The 16936-nt window shown below is 39.2% G+C and overlaps 1 protein-coding gene across 2 annotated transcripts in view; it reads left to right on the forward strand.

Moving 5' to 3' along the window:
- The window catches only part of LOC116049237 (MDM2 binding protein), a 38651-nt gene extending 25395 nt beyond the window's left edge, over positions 1-13256 (forward strand). For both annotated transcript variants that reach the window (XM_036005871.1, XM_031298704.2), the window contains exons 14-23: positions 1713-1877; positions 5074-5167; positions 5252-5410; positions 5946-6041; positions 6211-6474; positions 6617-6735; positions 7659-7771; positions 11267-11380; positions 12510-12575; positions 12662-13256. In XM_036005871.1, the coding sequence (XP_035861764.1) occupies positions 1713-1877; positions 5074-5167; positions 5252-5410; positions 5946-6041; positions 6211-6474; positions 6617-6735; positions 7659-7771; positions 11267-11380; positions 12510-12575; positions 12662-12700 (1229 nt within the window). In that variant the 3' untranslated portion in view covers positions 12701-13256. The remainder of the gene's footprint in view (positions 1-1712; positions 1878-5073; positions 5168-5251; positions 5411-5945; positions 6042-6210; positions 6475-6616; positions 6736-7658; positions 7772-11266; positions 11381-12509; positions 12576-12661) is intronic.
- The last annotated feature ends 3680 nt before the right edge of the window (positions 13257-16936 follow it).

A 16936-nucleotide genomic window follows, 5' to 3' on the forward strand; every position in this document is an offset into this window, starting at 1 on the left:
AAACCGGTCATAAAAACTACAAAACACTTAAATTAATCTCATTTGATAAATTATAAGGACTAAAAGAATAAATTGAGTAACTGTTCAATCAGTCTACAAACTAGTCAACAAACTGGAAAATATTTATATGATTAATCAATCATTTCAGGATTTTTTTTTTTAAAGTGAAAATGTCAAATATTTGGTCAATTTCTCAAATGGGAAGATTTGCTGCTTTTCTCTGTTTTATGTCATAATCAATTCAATATCTGTAATGTTGGTCAGATAACAAGAAATTTGGAAATTGCATTCTTCACTATTTTCTAACATTTCATTGGCAAAACCATGAATCAATTAATTGACAAAATAATTGGCAGATTACTCAATAATGAAAATAGCCGTTTGTAAACCATATGAACCTTATAATGTAATACTTTAAAAAAACGTTTGGAACTGGTAAAGACCGACCAAGAGTCTGCTGTTGTACTGTAATTTCTCACTGTACATGTCCTTTTTATTCAATCACCTGCCGGTAGAATTAAAAGGTCAGTCTGTAAGTGCGTGTGTGTGATTGTGTGTATCAACTGTCGGGGCCACTCAGTTTCCTAAACTGTCGTCAGTTTGAACTATCAGATTTAACCAGCCCTTGGAACAGGCTGGTGCATAGAAAGACTGTAGTATCATTATTTTACAGACACACATAATGTCCCCTTGGCAGGAGAAGATAGTGTAACACCAGTGGAGTTGAACAGATCTAAGGAAATTCAGTGAAATTCTTCAGACTTTAGAAAAAGCAATAAGAATGCCGTGAGCAGAATGAAGAGTCCTGACAGAACACAGGCCTTAATGAAATTCTTTCACATTGGGGAAAAAGCATGTCCTTACAAGTGGCAAAAGTTAGAAGAACTGTACTGTGGTACCGCAAGTTTTTGTGTGTGTTTTTGTGTGTGTGTGTGTGTGTACTTCAATGGGTCCGTCTGTTGTCTTATAGGCTGTAATCAGTCTATCTCTGCATGTGTGCGATGAGTACAGTATGCCAGCGGATGCATATGGTGATAAAGACTTAATTTATAATTTTTTCAGTTTTAATTTGACTAGTTACCTAACTCTCCAACATTTATAATAAGCCTGCATAAGGTTTTAATGTAAAAATACAACCATTTCAAAGCCTGAGTCACACACTGGGGCACACCAGACAGGAAGATTAATGCTAGAGATTCTTCCAGTTTCTTGACATAGATCTTGGAGTTTGTTGTTGTCACTAGCAGGAAATCTTCTATTGAAACTTACTAGTGTAATAGAGTAGTAGTGAAATCCAAAAGTTAGTCCAGCGAGAAACACTTTTTAGTCACTCCTTCCCTGTAGATCGAAAAGATGTTTTTTGGGTCTTTTCCGCCATTAATTGATAGGGCAGTTTGGTAAGAAAGGGGAGAGAGAGGGGGAAGACATGCAGGAAATCGTCACCGATCGGACTCGAACCCTGGACATCTGTGTCGATGCATAAGCCTCAAAGTATATGTGCGCCTGCTCTACCCACTGAGCCAACCAGGTTTTTACAATATATAGATTACTAATGTTACATAATTGCTTTTAATTGAAAACTTTCAAACCAAAATTCAATCCTAAAGCTGTTATATGTTCCACCTTTTTACCAAGTTTACCAATCAAAGACAAAAAAGCCTTAACCTGAAATGTTGCCAAAAATTTAAACTGGCCTCTGTTTGTTTGTCCAGGACAGAAAGAAGAAGCATCAGCCTCACCCTCAATACCCGTCAATGACTTGAAGGTGATTCTGAGTCTAGCCAGGGAGCAGTATCTGAAGATGACTGACTCCACTCTGCCTTCTGCTGCCACCTGTCTGACAGACAAGCAGGAGAGCACAGCCGCCAAGAACTCAGGTATGGCCTAAGAAAGTAAAAAAAAAAAAAAAGCAACATTATTTTTATAGTATTTTTTTATTTTCTTTTAGTAGGCTGGTCAATCTTTGTTGTGTAGACACAATGAAACGCCTACGTTCATAAGCTGGAAATTCCCCCATACCTTCCACTCACCGACCACATTTTCTTTTGTTGTGCGTTAATGCCACTTTTCTCATTGAATGTGTCAAATTTTAAATTGATGCCAAAAACTCACTGTTTTACATTAAAACCCATGCATATAATGCTACATCCACACAATGTAGGCAGAAGGGGTGGGATAGAACTTCCATTATTCTGTCTTGACAATGTTCACATATATTCCAAGATGGTTACCCCCATTGCTAGCTTTGTTGTCAGAGCATTTAAATAGCCCAAATTGGCTATTTTTGGAGCGGTTAGTTAACAAGTGAAACTAGGTACAAACAAAATATATGCCTTTTTAAAACAGCTTAATCGATCGTATATGTGTTAATATAGGCTTTCATTAAGATGGTGGTTTTTGTAGCCATTTCAACACCAGTTTGTTGACACTTCCTTAACGTCAAGTGGGAAATATCATTGTCAGAATTTCCTGATATCTTCCACTCTGAATTACAGCTACAGTAAGAGGCTGACATGAATGTTTTTCCGACTAGTCTGTTTGTCATTATGTTCTGATCAATATGACTTGAATGCTAAAGCCAATGGTTACATTTTAAACAATGAGGTTCAAGAATACTATGAGACCGAAGGAAGCAGTCACCTGCTTTAAGTTTACTAACCTAACCATTGCTGTATGATAGGCCTTTAGATTAAAGGAAGCCCTGGCTATATGCTACTGCAGACCTGCATGATTACTAGGGCTGCCACCTCTTAGTCGATTAGTCGACTAATCGGTCGTTTTGGTCTTAGTCGACTAAGATTTCTTTAGTTGATGAGTCATTTTTTATGCTTATTCATGCTTAATTACTCATTTCCAAGAAACTTATGAGCACATTTCTGGTAAACACAAGATTTAAAGTGGTGCTTTTGCAGGATTAATTGTGGAGAAACTCAGTTTTACAGATGGTTCATTAACTACATTTATATTGTGCTTTTCTAGTCTTAATCACCTCTCAAAGAGCACAGCTCTGTCGATTACATCAACTAATCGATTAATCGACAAAATCATATAAGTGTTAGTCGACTAAGAATTTCTTTAGTTGAGGACAGCCCTAATGATTACATTACATGTCATTTAGCTGACACCTTTATCCAAAGCGACTTACAAATTGCTATATGTGTCAGAGGTCGCACGCCTCTGGACCAACTATGATGATGATAATTATAAATATAAAAAATGCTCCTTGTACACAGATGATGAGATTTACAAATGTTATTTGGCCTTAGATTATTCAGCCAATCCAAAGAGAGTGAACAGTCCTATAGAAATCTCACACGTATAATAATCAACTGATGTCTGTTCACCCATTTAACACATATTCTGACTTGCTCAGGAATTGTTAATGCAGCAGCACATCAGTATTAACTTCACATACATTCATTGGATGACAGTTTTAAGAAACAATGGCAGCTAATAATAAGCAAATAAATTGTAAACAATAAAACAAACAATTCCCAGTCTGCAGTTCGAGCTACATGTGCACAGTGAGGGTAATGTTGGTTTTAAAAATGTAGCCGTGGGGCTAATAGACCTGCATGTCAAGCAGTTTTCATGTCATAAATGCTGTGACAATACTTGCCAATTATTTTGAAGTTTCTGCACAACTTTATCCGTCATAATGTTTATAGTGTAATTCTTACACTTGCTGAGGGAATGCCTCAATCTAGTAACATGGATTGAGGCATTCCTTCAGCAAGTGTTGGAATGAAGTGAATTGGAAAAGCCTTCACCAGCAAAAGTAGCACTTGTCTAATTCTCTAAAACAGTTGACATAATGGCCTTTGTGGGTATCCTCCCTGTTTTCTGTCCTGTACCATTTAGATGTATTTAGCTCTCCAGGACCTCACACAAAAGACACACTTGAATTTCGTAAGAGCTGAGCCAGTGAGCTTCAAAAACAGAAGTGATGATAGATGTAAACACATAGAGACATACATTCTAAGGTGCAAATCAGGTACTTTTTCTCCCATCATAATCCTTGCCCACCCTCTGCTCTGGAGATGGGGATGTTGTCTACAGCAACGAAGAGCTTCTGCAAATCCATTCAGAATGTCTTTTGTATCTGTGTTGCCGGAGAGCTTCAGTCTCTTTATATAACACACTCACAACCTCAGGACATTACTGTGCATGAAACACCGTCATCTCGTCGGTAAACCTGCTTTATACAGTTTCATCACATTACCATCCTCCTTGAGATAACACTTAACATTCCTGTGAAAACACAACAGAAGTGCAAAATTATGGTATCCATTGTGTTTCCCCTATTTTCATTCTGCAGCGGCGCACTGCGATGTGTCCATGAACGAGGCAACTGTCTGTGGTTAGTTCACGCCTGCAACAGCTGGACAGTCGTGTCTGTTATCTAAACTGCTAAAGTCAGTTAAACAGGTGTTAAGATAACGTTGTCGGTAGCCTTACGCTTACAAACAGGCTCGGTAGTAAACGACACATTAATGTGCTGATGGATTCGGTATTGTGTTTTTAGCTGAGCCAGAGAATGTTTTGGTAAAACAGAAGGGACCCATCCATCATGCTAAAGCAGTCAAACTAGGGGAAACACTGAATATCTTACAGATTTTCCCCAGCAGCACTGAACTCTATTTCCATTTAAGGTGCTGTAAATGCTCATCCATCAGCATTTTAAAATGATTGATAACTCCCATCTTGTTCATGACATCAACTACAGTTACTTGGTATTTTTAGGTCTATATCAGACAACTAAAGCCTTATACACACAACTAAGGATCTTTAATAGTTAGCCTCCCTTAGTAGTAAGCTGATTTGGGGTAACAGTATACTTTTGTGTCCATAGTTATTTCACAATGTGAAACACCCTGTGACTGCAGTTTTAATGGAAATCAACCTACAATAAAGGTTTTGAAGAAGAGGAGACATTGGCTTGCAGACAAATAAAAATGGTTCATGTGCGCCCCATATTGAAAGATGATGGTTCTAGCTTGGAGGGAATTTTCCAAATGAATCAGTGGGAAGGGCGACTCTGACCAGCTAAGCCTTGTTGTTTCTTCATTGGAGGTTTTCAGACCATTTCCCACCTGCAATCTGACTGGCCTGAGAGGAGCGTCCTCCACAACATAGAGAACCTGCAGAGGAGACGACAGAAGAGGAGGTAAATGAGATTCAAATAGACATACGACAACTCTGTGTTCCTAATATACTGTATTTGATCTACAGTGCATTCTGTGTGTGTTAGATTTGGTCTGTTAGGTCCAGGCTCCAGTGACAGTCTGCTGGGTCCTAAAGACATTCAAAAGAGCTCCCCTGCATTACTGGACGCCAGAGAACTTCTGAAACATTTTACGTGTGATGGCCTGCCTACTGGGGAGCTGCAACCACTGGCTATCAATAAAGGGTAGGTTCAGTCATCTTTTCTGGCACTGACTGAAGCTGTGACTAGTCCTTCGCACAGGCAGACATAAAGAGACACATGTAGAAAGAGGCAGCCACATTAGTCTGCCAGAGTGGCAGACAAACACGCTCATGAAATGAGACAAATGACTCAGTACAGCAAAATTACAGCTTTACAAATTAACATACACATACTGTAATCAGGTAAACAGTATCTGTGTTGTTTTTAGGATGGTTCTGAATGACAGTTAATGAGGCCATAATGAGGATTTGATTATGATCATTAGTCTGCTACATTGAGCTTACAACCTTTTTGTAGAAACATTGAGTTGGGTTGAATAAATTATTATTCTGGAGCAGAGCAGTCATCAGTTAGGGCTAATAATTCTGTCAGGACAAACTGTGTGTTTTAATTAGTGTTGTTTGTATTTGAGGTTTAATGACGAGAAAAACGCAACTTTCTTTGACAAACTGTTTTTCTCTCTTTCACTGTCTCCGTCCACCACCCCAACTCTCTCTTTCATCCACATTCTCTTCAGTAATAATGTGTTTCAGTTGTCACCAGACCTTTCTCCCAGGAGAATCAGCCAGATGTCCTTCAACAAAGCCTCAGCATCGCATTACCATGGCATAGAGTAAGTTTCTATAAAGTATACAGCAACTGTTCAGCTACAGTAACTGATGTTTTACAGTACAGGCAGCTATTAAAATGTATTATGATTTGCAGAAGCTCAGACAGTAACTAATCAGTCTCCATAACTTCTTTGTTTATTATTTAAAAAAAAAATGTATTTGTTCATCTAGGTTCTGCCTGGACAACCAGCGGTCCCTGGACCGGGACCAGGCCTTTGTAAAACTCCAGTCCCGTCTGATTCGCTATGAGACCCAAACCACCTGCTCCAAGGAGCCCTGTGCCCTGCCCTTTGCCCTCAGCCCCGCCCCCTCCCCTGCTGTGATGTCAGAACCAGGAAGTGTGCCTGACGGCGAGACTCTGCAGAACGCTGATGTAGCGCGACTCAAGCGCAAGTCATGGGACACGGACATTATCGGAGGTTATCCTCGCAAGAGGTATGGTGATGTTGCTACCGTACACTGATGGGTGGATGGCTGCGTGGGTCTTGGGGTTGCAGTTGTGGTACGTGGAATGCCGTTGCTTTAGTGTTAATAATATTACCATGTTTGTGTCTGTGTGTTTGTCTGAATGATCCAGGCTGGTGAAGTCGGAGAGCAGTGACTCCCTCTGTTCTCAGAGCAGTGGCAGCAGTGGGACACACCCTGCCATTAGGTCTCTACGGCAACAGCCACGCAGATCCCAGTCCACATCCTCAGGTAAAACAAAAACACTCAACCTTAAATGGAAAGGGACGAGTGATCCTGCTTTACAGAAGGTGTTAGAATAACAGTTGGTACTTAATTTTACACAAACTAATATACAGTTATCAGTGCACGGTATTAATGATCCAACTATCTAGAAACGCCACGCTCCATCTATTGTAGTTAAGTACACAGGTCTTTCAAAACTGGCAAATATGCATGAGAAAGGCTGCACACCATTACTTATAATGTTAAATAAAATTATCAGCTTAACTGTTGTGGGACAAACTCATGGCGTGCAACCAGTATGACGATATGAAGTAACACATAGAGCAACAATTCTAAACATTGAATCCAACAATCCACTCAACTCTTTTCACAACAAATTTCTCATCATTGTCATATGTGATAATATACTTTATTTTTACTTAATGAATACTTTTAGAGGCCTAATATCTGCTGAAATGTGATTATAACATGAAAAAGCTACCAATCACCTACAGTCCCTGGAGAGAATTTGTTTGTGATTTGCAAATTATCTCCTCCTTATTTCATGTCATTGTGGAACAACATACTTGTCAAACATAGATCCTTTTTTCTTTGAATGGATTTCATCAATTTCTTTTAATACATTCTAACTTTACTTCAAGCCCCTCATATCGTATTATGTGAAAACCTCAGAAGACCTCTTAAAATACTTACTTATACTTTACAAGTAGATGGATTCTCACTGTAGTGACTCTTTATAGGAGATCCTAAGACCACGTTTGAGTTTGTCTAAATAATCTAGCACACTTATTGATATTATCATGATCATTTTTATTTATTTATTGATTATTTTTTTCTATTCAGTCTTGTTCTACTCAGACATATGCCAAGGAATTGTACTATCATGATGGTAGTGCCTGATTGTTCATTTTCCTGACATTATTACTCAGGTTTGGTGACTCTTGCCTCTGCTGACAAACCTAAACCTCAACAGCTGAAGACGCATCATGAACAAACAGAGGACAAACCTTCCAAAGAGTCACGCTCCCAGAAACACAATAGGGTGAGTGTTTGTGTGTCTTATTTTGAAAGGGGTGACATGCTTTTAAAAAAACACAACCCTTGTTTTGAAATTATTATTGCCTAAAATGCAGTGATTATTTTCTTTTTTTGTAAACCTATTCATGCTATTGAAATCATTTAAATACAACTGTTACCTTGGAAACAAGTCCTCAGAAGTAAAGTGTTGCAAGATATTTGGTTCATACATGAACATAAAAGTTTTCCCTTCATGTAAGGGGTTAAAGTGTATTGCTAGGAGGAACTTTAACAGCGGACATTGACCATGAGGGCATAATACTGCTTTTCTCATACCAACTAATTTTCGGAGCTCTGGCTGTTGGGTTGGCTGATCGGTTATGATTGGGAATGTGCCGGTATTACATTTTCATGCTACGGTTGTTGTGGCCCAAATTTATCACGCTAAACATAGTCTTAATCATAGATATAGAATATTGTTCTATATCTATGGTCTTAATATAGTAAGATTATCTCATACCACGTTTGCCTTGGATTTCATACCCAGTAGACTGAAAAGTGAAAAGTATATTAAACAATGTTAGATTCAACATCAAATACACTTTAAACACCGTAAACAACGTGAGGGAGAATGAAAAGAGCAGGTTCTTAAGGTTGCAAGTTTCATTTTTGTCAGTCATGTAAAATGCATGCTCACTCTCTCTCTCTCTCACTCTTAACGGTAACGTTCCCGCACCCTTAAAGGGGTGATAGAATGCAAAACCGATTTTACCTTGTCATAGTTGAATAACGACAGTTTGGTGGGTAAATAGGACATACATAGAACCTCAAAATCCCATTGACACACCTTTCCTCTGCAAATCTCACAATTTGAAACTGCCTCTGAAAACGGGCAAATCTCAACCCGGCCCGCTGTGAGCTAGATGGAGCTCTGTCACGGCCGGCAGCCCGCGGTGCTCCATACCCGCGCAAAGTCACCGTTTCTGGGTTACTGGACTACCAAACGCCGCTGTCCTGACAGAGCTCCAGGGCCTGCAGCTCGCTGCTCTCCCTCCCCTCTTCCTGCTAAATGGCCGGTGTGTGTGAGTGAGAGCGCGGTCAGCGAGCTTGTTACGCCAGCAATCTCTTACCACAGGTTCCAGTTAATCTTATAATGGATATGTGTGTTGAGTTATTTAAACAAACGATCGGGGAAATAAACGCCGCGAGTGAGCTGGATGGAGCTCTATCAATGAGAGCTAGCTAGCCTCCTCCTAACGAGACCTTTGAAATTCACAAAAATGCATTATATTGAAATCAGACAAAAGTGTTAGCTAAGATTTGTAAGACCTTAGGGTAGCTGTGATATACATGCAGAGTTATGCCGAAAGTGTAGCGGCGATCTTTTCCCATAGGATTGACTGGGACACATAGCCTAGCTAGCAGCTCCTCCTAACGAGACCCCTCAAATTCACAAAAATGCCTTTAAATTGAAATCGGACAAAAGTGTTAGCTTTGTAAGACCTTAGGGTAGCTGTGATATATATGCCGTGACGAAATTCAAACTGTAAATATACTATAGTTATGCCGGCAGCTGGCAGCCGGCCAGCTCCACGGAGCCCTGAGCCCCGAGCCCCGGTAGTCCAATAACCCAGAAACGGTGACTTTGCCCTGGGTATGGAGCCCAGCAGGCTGCCGCTTTCTCGTCAGACTGTGTGGAGCTCCTGAAGTCCGACGCGTCTTACCAAATTTGCAATTAGCCATACATTTTCGTAAAACGCCCCATATTTGAGCTTTATATGTAGTTGATTTCTCGCATAAAAAAGTGAATTTAGTAACGAAATAGCCCGACAAACAATGTATAACATTGCAGTGTCTGAAATATGAGACCTGCTGTCTCGTTTCCAATGTATGTGTATGTGGTTCGCTCAACCAATCAGCGTGCAGCTCATCTAAATATTCATGAGCATACCGTATTTGGAAGAAAAGCTCTTGTTCCAAATAGGGCCATATTCACAGGGTGGTTTAGGCCCTATAGAATAGCACTCGGGCCATTTTCAGCCCAACCAATGTTACATACCCTATTAGGAGACCTTAAGGAACAGTGTGAAATACCCTATATAATCATTCTATCACCCCTTTAAACAATCAGCCCTCCAGTAGGTCAACAAGCTAATGTTAGCATTACCTCAGTATCTGGAGCTAAACGGATAAGGAGCCTGGTTTGCTGGTCTGTATAGGTCACTCTGCCTCTGTTTGACAAGTAAAAAGGCAAATCCTTGTGACTAATAAAATAAAACTGCTAAATGAAGGCAGGAGCACTATATTGTGCCACCTGAAACAATGGTAGTTACAGTAATGATGGTAGAAATTTCTGGCTGTGTTGCTACCATCAGTATGTTTTACTACGGTATATAGTAAAACTGGTATGCTAGCACACGTCTTCTCATGACGTACTTATTGTCTAATTGGATACTGTTTTTTAGCAAATCTTTAGTGATGTTGCCACACTCGAACAAGATCCCTGTAGTTACTTTGGTGACTAATAAAGTGTTATCATAACTGATAGTCGGAGCCACCAAAATAAAACCCAAGTTGTATTAAACCACAGTTTTCTTGTAATAATCACCTGTTTAGTGATGGATTAAAAAAGACAGTATTTTACTGTTCGCACTAAAATCTGAAAACAACTCAATGTGTAAATCCCCCACTCACATCAAACGTTACACACATAGACACACAAAATCTTTCTACTACAGATGAGAGTTGTGCAACAGCTCCAGTAAAGACAAATGTTTTATGTTTTGCATGTGATCACTGTTAATGTGTGGGCTGCATTTTAATGTTACAGCAACTATATTATTATCATATCACCTGCTGCCTGCCTACACACACACATGCATGCACACGCGCACACACGCACACACGCGCACACACACACACACACACACACACACACACACACACACACACACACCTTCACAGCGTTTCTTCTGTCCCTCATACAGCTCACAATCTGCATCCCAACCTTGACTTGTTCTGATTTCTGATTACTATGCAAATAGGCTTATCATCCAAACCCAAGTACAGGAAAGAGCAGTTGGCCCTATTCAGAAATAATGATAGCAGTTTATTCAGGACAGAGATTAAAAGCTGCCTTTCTCGTCAAGAGACTGAATAGCACAGATGAGTCCTCACAATAATTTATGGAGTTTCCTCTGAACAGTTGCTGTGACAAGATTAAAGTCAGATCTATTCATTTCATGAATGTGTTTTTTTTCCTGCCAACACTACCAGTAAAATATTTGTTATTATGTTTGTACCTGCGAGCTCACACTGAAGCGTGCACTTTGCAAGGACGTCCCCCAGAGTCGAGACATTTGACATCCCTTCCTTTTTAAAAAGGGAGTCGTGCTAAAATGAGTTTCTCAGAACCAGCTTAGCGCCAGGTGGTTAGGGAATAAACAAAACTAGATTAAATGTTTTCACAATTGTGCTAATATAAAAACTGTGTGCGTGTGTTTATCTTTTGTGTCCTCAGATGCTGCAGGAGGTAGTGGCTAAAACACTCAAACACCACGGGATCACTGCTGAGCATCAGTGCTTTGAGGCCTGCAGCAAAAGATTGTTTGATATCTCGAAATTCTATCTCAAGGTTAGTCTTAGTCTTTTTACTGCCCACACTCAGTCAGTGCTGACATCTCTTTGGCAGTTTCTTTATTTGTATGCTCCTGTGCATCCAGAGGCCCGTACTACGAAGCAAGATTTTGGCGTTAACGAGGTAACTTCAGGTTCAACCCAGGGTTTTGTGTATCACAACGGTGGATCACTTGTTACCGGGTTAAATCGCCGTGGTAACTTATGCTGAACACCTAACCTGCTCGGGAGCAGGTTATGTTGGAGATTAGAGATCAACTGGTGTAAAAGCACCGCCTACTGACCAATCAATACTCGATTGATAACGGCGTCACCATTCTCAGAAGATCCGGTGGATCTCGGTGGGCGCAGAGAGAGAGAAGTGCACTCATAAAAGTTAAAACATTTAGAGACCGACAACCCCGTTAACATTCCCTGATTGGTATTTTTATGAAAGATACATATTTTCAGCGGAGGGACTTACATATAGGCTATTTGTCGCTTGTTGAGCCGTGTGTTGCCAATGCGCTCATCGGTTTGAATTATGTTTTTATATTTTTTATTTGCTCTTTTTCATGATCGCTTACCACTGCCAGGGTTGCAACTGAAATAATAGGCTAAAGCAACGACAGTTTATGGAAAGCACAAGTGTAATTCTGGTCAGATCTAGAAAGAAAATCACAAACATTTCTTAATTGACAGTTAATAGTTATTTTGCCTGAATATAATGTATCCCTGTCATGTACATTTTCAGTTGATGATTTGAAGTATTTGACTTTGATAATGGACAAGTAGCCACAACAGCAGTTTAATCTATTACAAATACTTGTATGTTTTGTATGTAAAATCTATCTAGTATAGTATGGCTGTCACATAGATGTAGTGGAGTACCATGTACAATGTTTCCCGCTGAAATGTAGTGGTGAAGAAGTAGCAGAAAATGAAAAACCCTCAAGTATAATTCTGAGATACTTTAACCTGAGTACAGTAATTGGGTAATTGTACTTACACTTTTCTTTTTTTCTCCACTCTGTTCTACCCAAGTCCTAACCCCATTAAAATGTTCTCATCTGTGACCGAAAATGCCCACGTGAGTTAACTTTCCTGGATCAGCATTAGTGATCTCCTGTTCTGTTGTTTGATCCCAGGATCTGAAGACATCTCGGGGTCTGCATGACGAGATGAAGAAGGCAGCCAGTAGCAACGTTAAACAGGTAACCCCACCAACCTCCAATGGTCCTCCACTTAGTTTAGTTCTTCTTAACCTGAACCTCCTAAATGTTGTTTTGTTGTGTTGTAGGTCATTGACTGGGTGTTGGAGAAGACATCAAAAAAGTAAAGACGTATTCTATATGTGATTTTTGTTTCATAGGTAAAAGAGTGCTGCATCATAAAAAAACTGCATTGTGTGTCACATTTTTGAGTGTTTGCTTTTAAAGCCTTCCTGACTAGTTTTAAATTGTTACATTAAGCCTGTTTAAATGAACTTAATCCTTTCTTTGATTTTATCGTGTCTTCACTAAGGCGGTTATGTAGTGACATATCATTTTTTCATATGTATTGTGTGTGTATTTTTTTTTTTTTTTTTTTTTTTTTTAGTTTGTATTTGTACACAGCTATTCTGATATACTCCCACTGCTCCAGAGCCTTGAAACAGAAAAACAGAAACATACTGAGACAAAATCAACATAGTACATTCTGCACTCTGAGAGGCCACGAGGGCTTAGATGTTGACTTCAGGTTGCAGTTCTTTTCTTTATAGCTGTTTTCAAACATGAGTTTGAATCTTACTTGTTTATTTTGTTTCTAAATACTGTAATAATGTTATGGCTTTATGAATGTACATATTTTATCTTTTTACTGTTTGTAACCCAATAAAATGTTTTGTTCTTATATTGTGCAAAGTGTAACTTCCTGCTTACAAAAAAGATACGAGAGTATGTGTGCTGTGAAATATGTATTACATTATCAGTGTTGACAGCTAACAGCCCCACCTGGAAGGTAGCTGTTATTCAGACACTGAAAACAAAGCCACGAGCAGTGCAGCACGTTATGCAGCGCCGATTATCACTGACAGTCAGACTTTGTACTATTACAGTACAGACTGATGAGGAACACCGCTAAGATTTCTGGATCTCTGTGATGAGATACAACACGTGCAGCCAGTCGTTCCACTATTCAATTTTTTTAATTCAATTTTATTTATAGTATCAGATCATAACAAGAGTTATCTCAAGACACTTTACAGATAGAGTAGGTCTAGACCACACTCTATAATTTACAAAGACCCAACAATTCCACTACTGGCATCATGTTGTCCTTTCTCCTAGAGGTGCTGGCTGCAGGTTTCTGGCAACAACAAAACAATGTCTTCATGCCAAGACAACATAAAAGGATCTACTTGAAGTTGAACTTCACAACAAAAAGCTTTAACTTCACAGCAGTGGACAGTTTAATTCTGACATGACATTGGATTACCTGCATGAATAGGAGGACTATGAAGACAGTTATGTGACTATGCACAAGAAGCAAATTTCTGCCAAGCAAAATACGATGAGGTTAGCTGCTGGACTGTTCTTGAACAGGAATAACTTGCTCAAGTTTTGGTATGTTATTTGGGTACAGTTTGGTACTAATTATAGGGAAAATAGGAATTTACTGCTCTATTTAAATCCAAGCAAATCATTTATTTTAGAGGAAACTTTATTCTCCATATTTGTTGAATTGTATGTTTGCATGTAAACACATTTTATATTTTTGCATGTTCGCTTACTAAAAGACTATGGTTATTCAGTAAGTAATTTGAAATATATAATAGCAAGTGTACCAATTGAACACTGTTTCTGTTTTTTCTAAATTTGGTATCAAATCACGTCGTTCTTTCTTAGAAACAACTTGGAAATTATTAGGAAACTACTGCAAAGTAGATGCTTTTACATTACTGTCTTATGTGAGTTCCAGGTGATCTCACAGTTCTCTGAAAACCAGTCTATATTTAGTAGTCTATATCCACGACGTTCCGGGATTGTTCATGACTAAAACTACCATTGAATTTACACTTTCCACCAGAACAAGTTCTTCCCCGAGGCTATTTTGCAGAGGCGCTGTTGCTCCGTGCGGCGCTTAGCGCGACCCAAGACGATTGTGATTGGTTTAAAGAAATACCAATAAACCAGAGCACTTTTTTTCTCCTATCCCGGAATGTTGTGTGGACTCACCAGACCCTCCTCCGCAGCGCTGTGGAGGAAGGTCTGGCAATGCGAGACTAATATTTAGTATCAGGGTCAGTGCTACAGTAACTAAACATACTGTACACATGTAGACAAGTGACACTTTGTTGAATGTCTGCTGCTACTTTCTCGTCAGCTGATAGTTGAGAATCAACAATAGACCATCCAAATATAGTATGTCTGTGTTTTTCATAGCAGGGATACTCACTTTGAGGGTACTTAAGGGCATGTAAACTGCATAACCTGACATTTTCAGTGTGCCCGTTTATGTGGGAATGGACTGAGTGTGGTATCCATCAGTGTGTGGGAGCACCACTGAATGACAGAGTGAGTGCAGATAATGAAAGTATTATCTGCATGTGCCTGTTGTATCGCAGTGGACCAACAAAAAAGATAATACAGTTTACATTGTACCTCCTACCCAAAATCCTTTGGTAGAAAATATCCAGAAAAGGACAATACTATGGCTGTGCAGGGGAGACAACATATGGTGCCACTTATCACTAGTCCTTGGTATAAAGTGATAAGGGTAACCTAGCATTAGTCTCTTAGTATTTAGAGTAAAACATTTTTATTTTTTTAAATTTGTGTTCCTGTGTTACTAAAAAAGGAAACCGCAGCCTCAGTATTTCTGTGGAACCACAAATTCACAGCCACATATTGCAGCATCTAATGTATCATGTTGCAGTATGCATGGTTTTTTGTTTTTAAATTCCAGGACCCTAAATAATTTACAGAGATTTTATGTGGGCTCATTAAATGGATACAGCAATGAATAGATGAGTTGGCCATCTGTCGCTGCTGCTTGTTACAACATGTAAAATAAATGTTATTAATGGCTGTTGGAGGCTCTTTTTCCAGGAACTTCTGGTTTGTCTTTTGACTGATAGAGGGATGAGAAAATTAACTAAAGAGGGAAGGAGAGGTTGCAGAGGAAAAGACCGTTTTCTATCTGATTTCTAAACTGTTACTTTGGACAAAGTCAGAGTGTGAAGTATGTTCAGCCCAGTTTCCACTCTGTTGCTTGTTTGCCAGGGAAACAATTTTGAACTGTACTGAAGAGCTAATTCATATTGTATGAATACTTTACATTGTGATCTACCTTGTTGTGTGGCGCTTCAGTGATGCCATCCATGGCCAAAGTTTCCAGGAACCTTTGTTGTTCTCCTTACATACCCAACTTACGGTATCTTGGCCAGGATTTAGAAACACAGGTCATGACATTGTTTTAACCTAATGCAACTCGCCTAAAACATTTTTTGACTGGCCACTGTCACTGTATTAGGACTGAACATAAAGCTAACTTTTTGCTAATGTAGTGTTTTCAAAGTCTTTTTCATTTTTCTTTTCATCTCTGTATGTTTTGTAAAAAGTGCAAAATTTCAACTCGCAGGTATGAAAATTTCTGTCTCAATTCGCTCAAGTCATTTGCGTCTTTGCAGTGACCCTATATGCAATTGCACGGCCACTAAAAAAACCACACACACAAACTCATTTACTTTTCAATTATGTCTTCTGTATGTACACTTTATCTCCCTACAGTATGGTCCTAATGCTATTTAAAAGCCCTCCCAAGCTTTCACGTACTAAATACCTTCATTCTATTTTCATTTAAGTATTGCCTATAGTTCTCGGTCAATAATCCCCCTAAATTCTCAGAAATAATACAGAGGACATGACCTTGGTGTCCTCAATGGTAGCTACATCCCTTGTTTTTGTTCGGGTTGATGGATTATAATTTCAGTTACATCAAGTGTGTTACAATAAGAGACTTGGACAGGCACTGACGCTTCCTTTAGGCAGCCATGTTGATGTTTGACCTCATGTTTGAGAAGCACTCCTGAAACGATGATTGATACTCTAAACCTGTACTGGAACAGTAATTAGCTGGAAGTTAAAAGACACTGAAGTCCCGAGAGAAACAGGCTGACACAGACTGCTGCGTTTGTACATTTTATAGAACAGTAATTAGTGCTGAACAGACTATAGGAAGCCACACGACAGCCAGTGTGTGTGTGTTTGATTTTCTGTGTCAGTATGAGTAGGTGGCAGATTTTGTTTGGGTGCATCAGTGTGTAACATGCTCATTTTGGTGACAAAAACAGTTTTACAAAAATACACATTAACAACATTTTAGAGAGTTGATGAAAATGAGGAGCCATTAAGATAAAATTACAATCATGATTGCCATCTAGCCTGCACTGCCAGACCACCATCTGTGCCAAAACCTTCCTCTAAAGGATGATACTAGACCGGCCTGACCGTGGCCAGACAACATGTCACCAACTTCTGACACACAGCTGGAACATAATAATACTTTACTTCTCTTTATTTTCTTTTTTTTA

Source organism: Sander lucioperca, chromosome 10 (assembly GCF_008315115.2).
Source record: "Sander lucioperca isolate FBNREF2018 chromosome 10, SLUC_FBN_1.2, whole genome shotgun sequence".
NCBI classification, from domain to species: Eukaryota; Metazoa; Chordata; class Actinopteri; order Perciformes; family Percidae; genus Sander; species Sander lucioperca.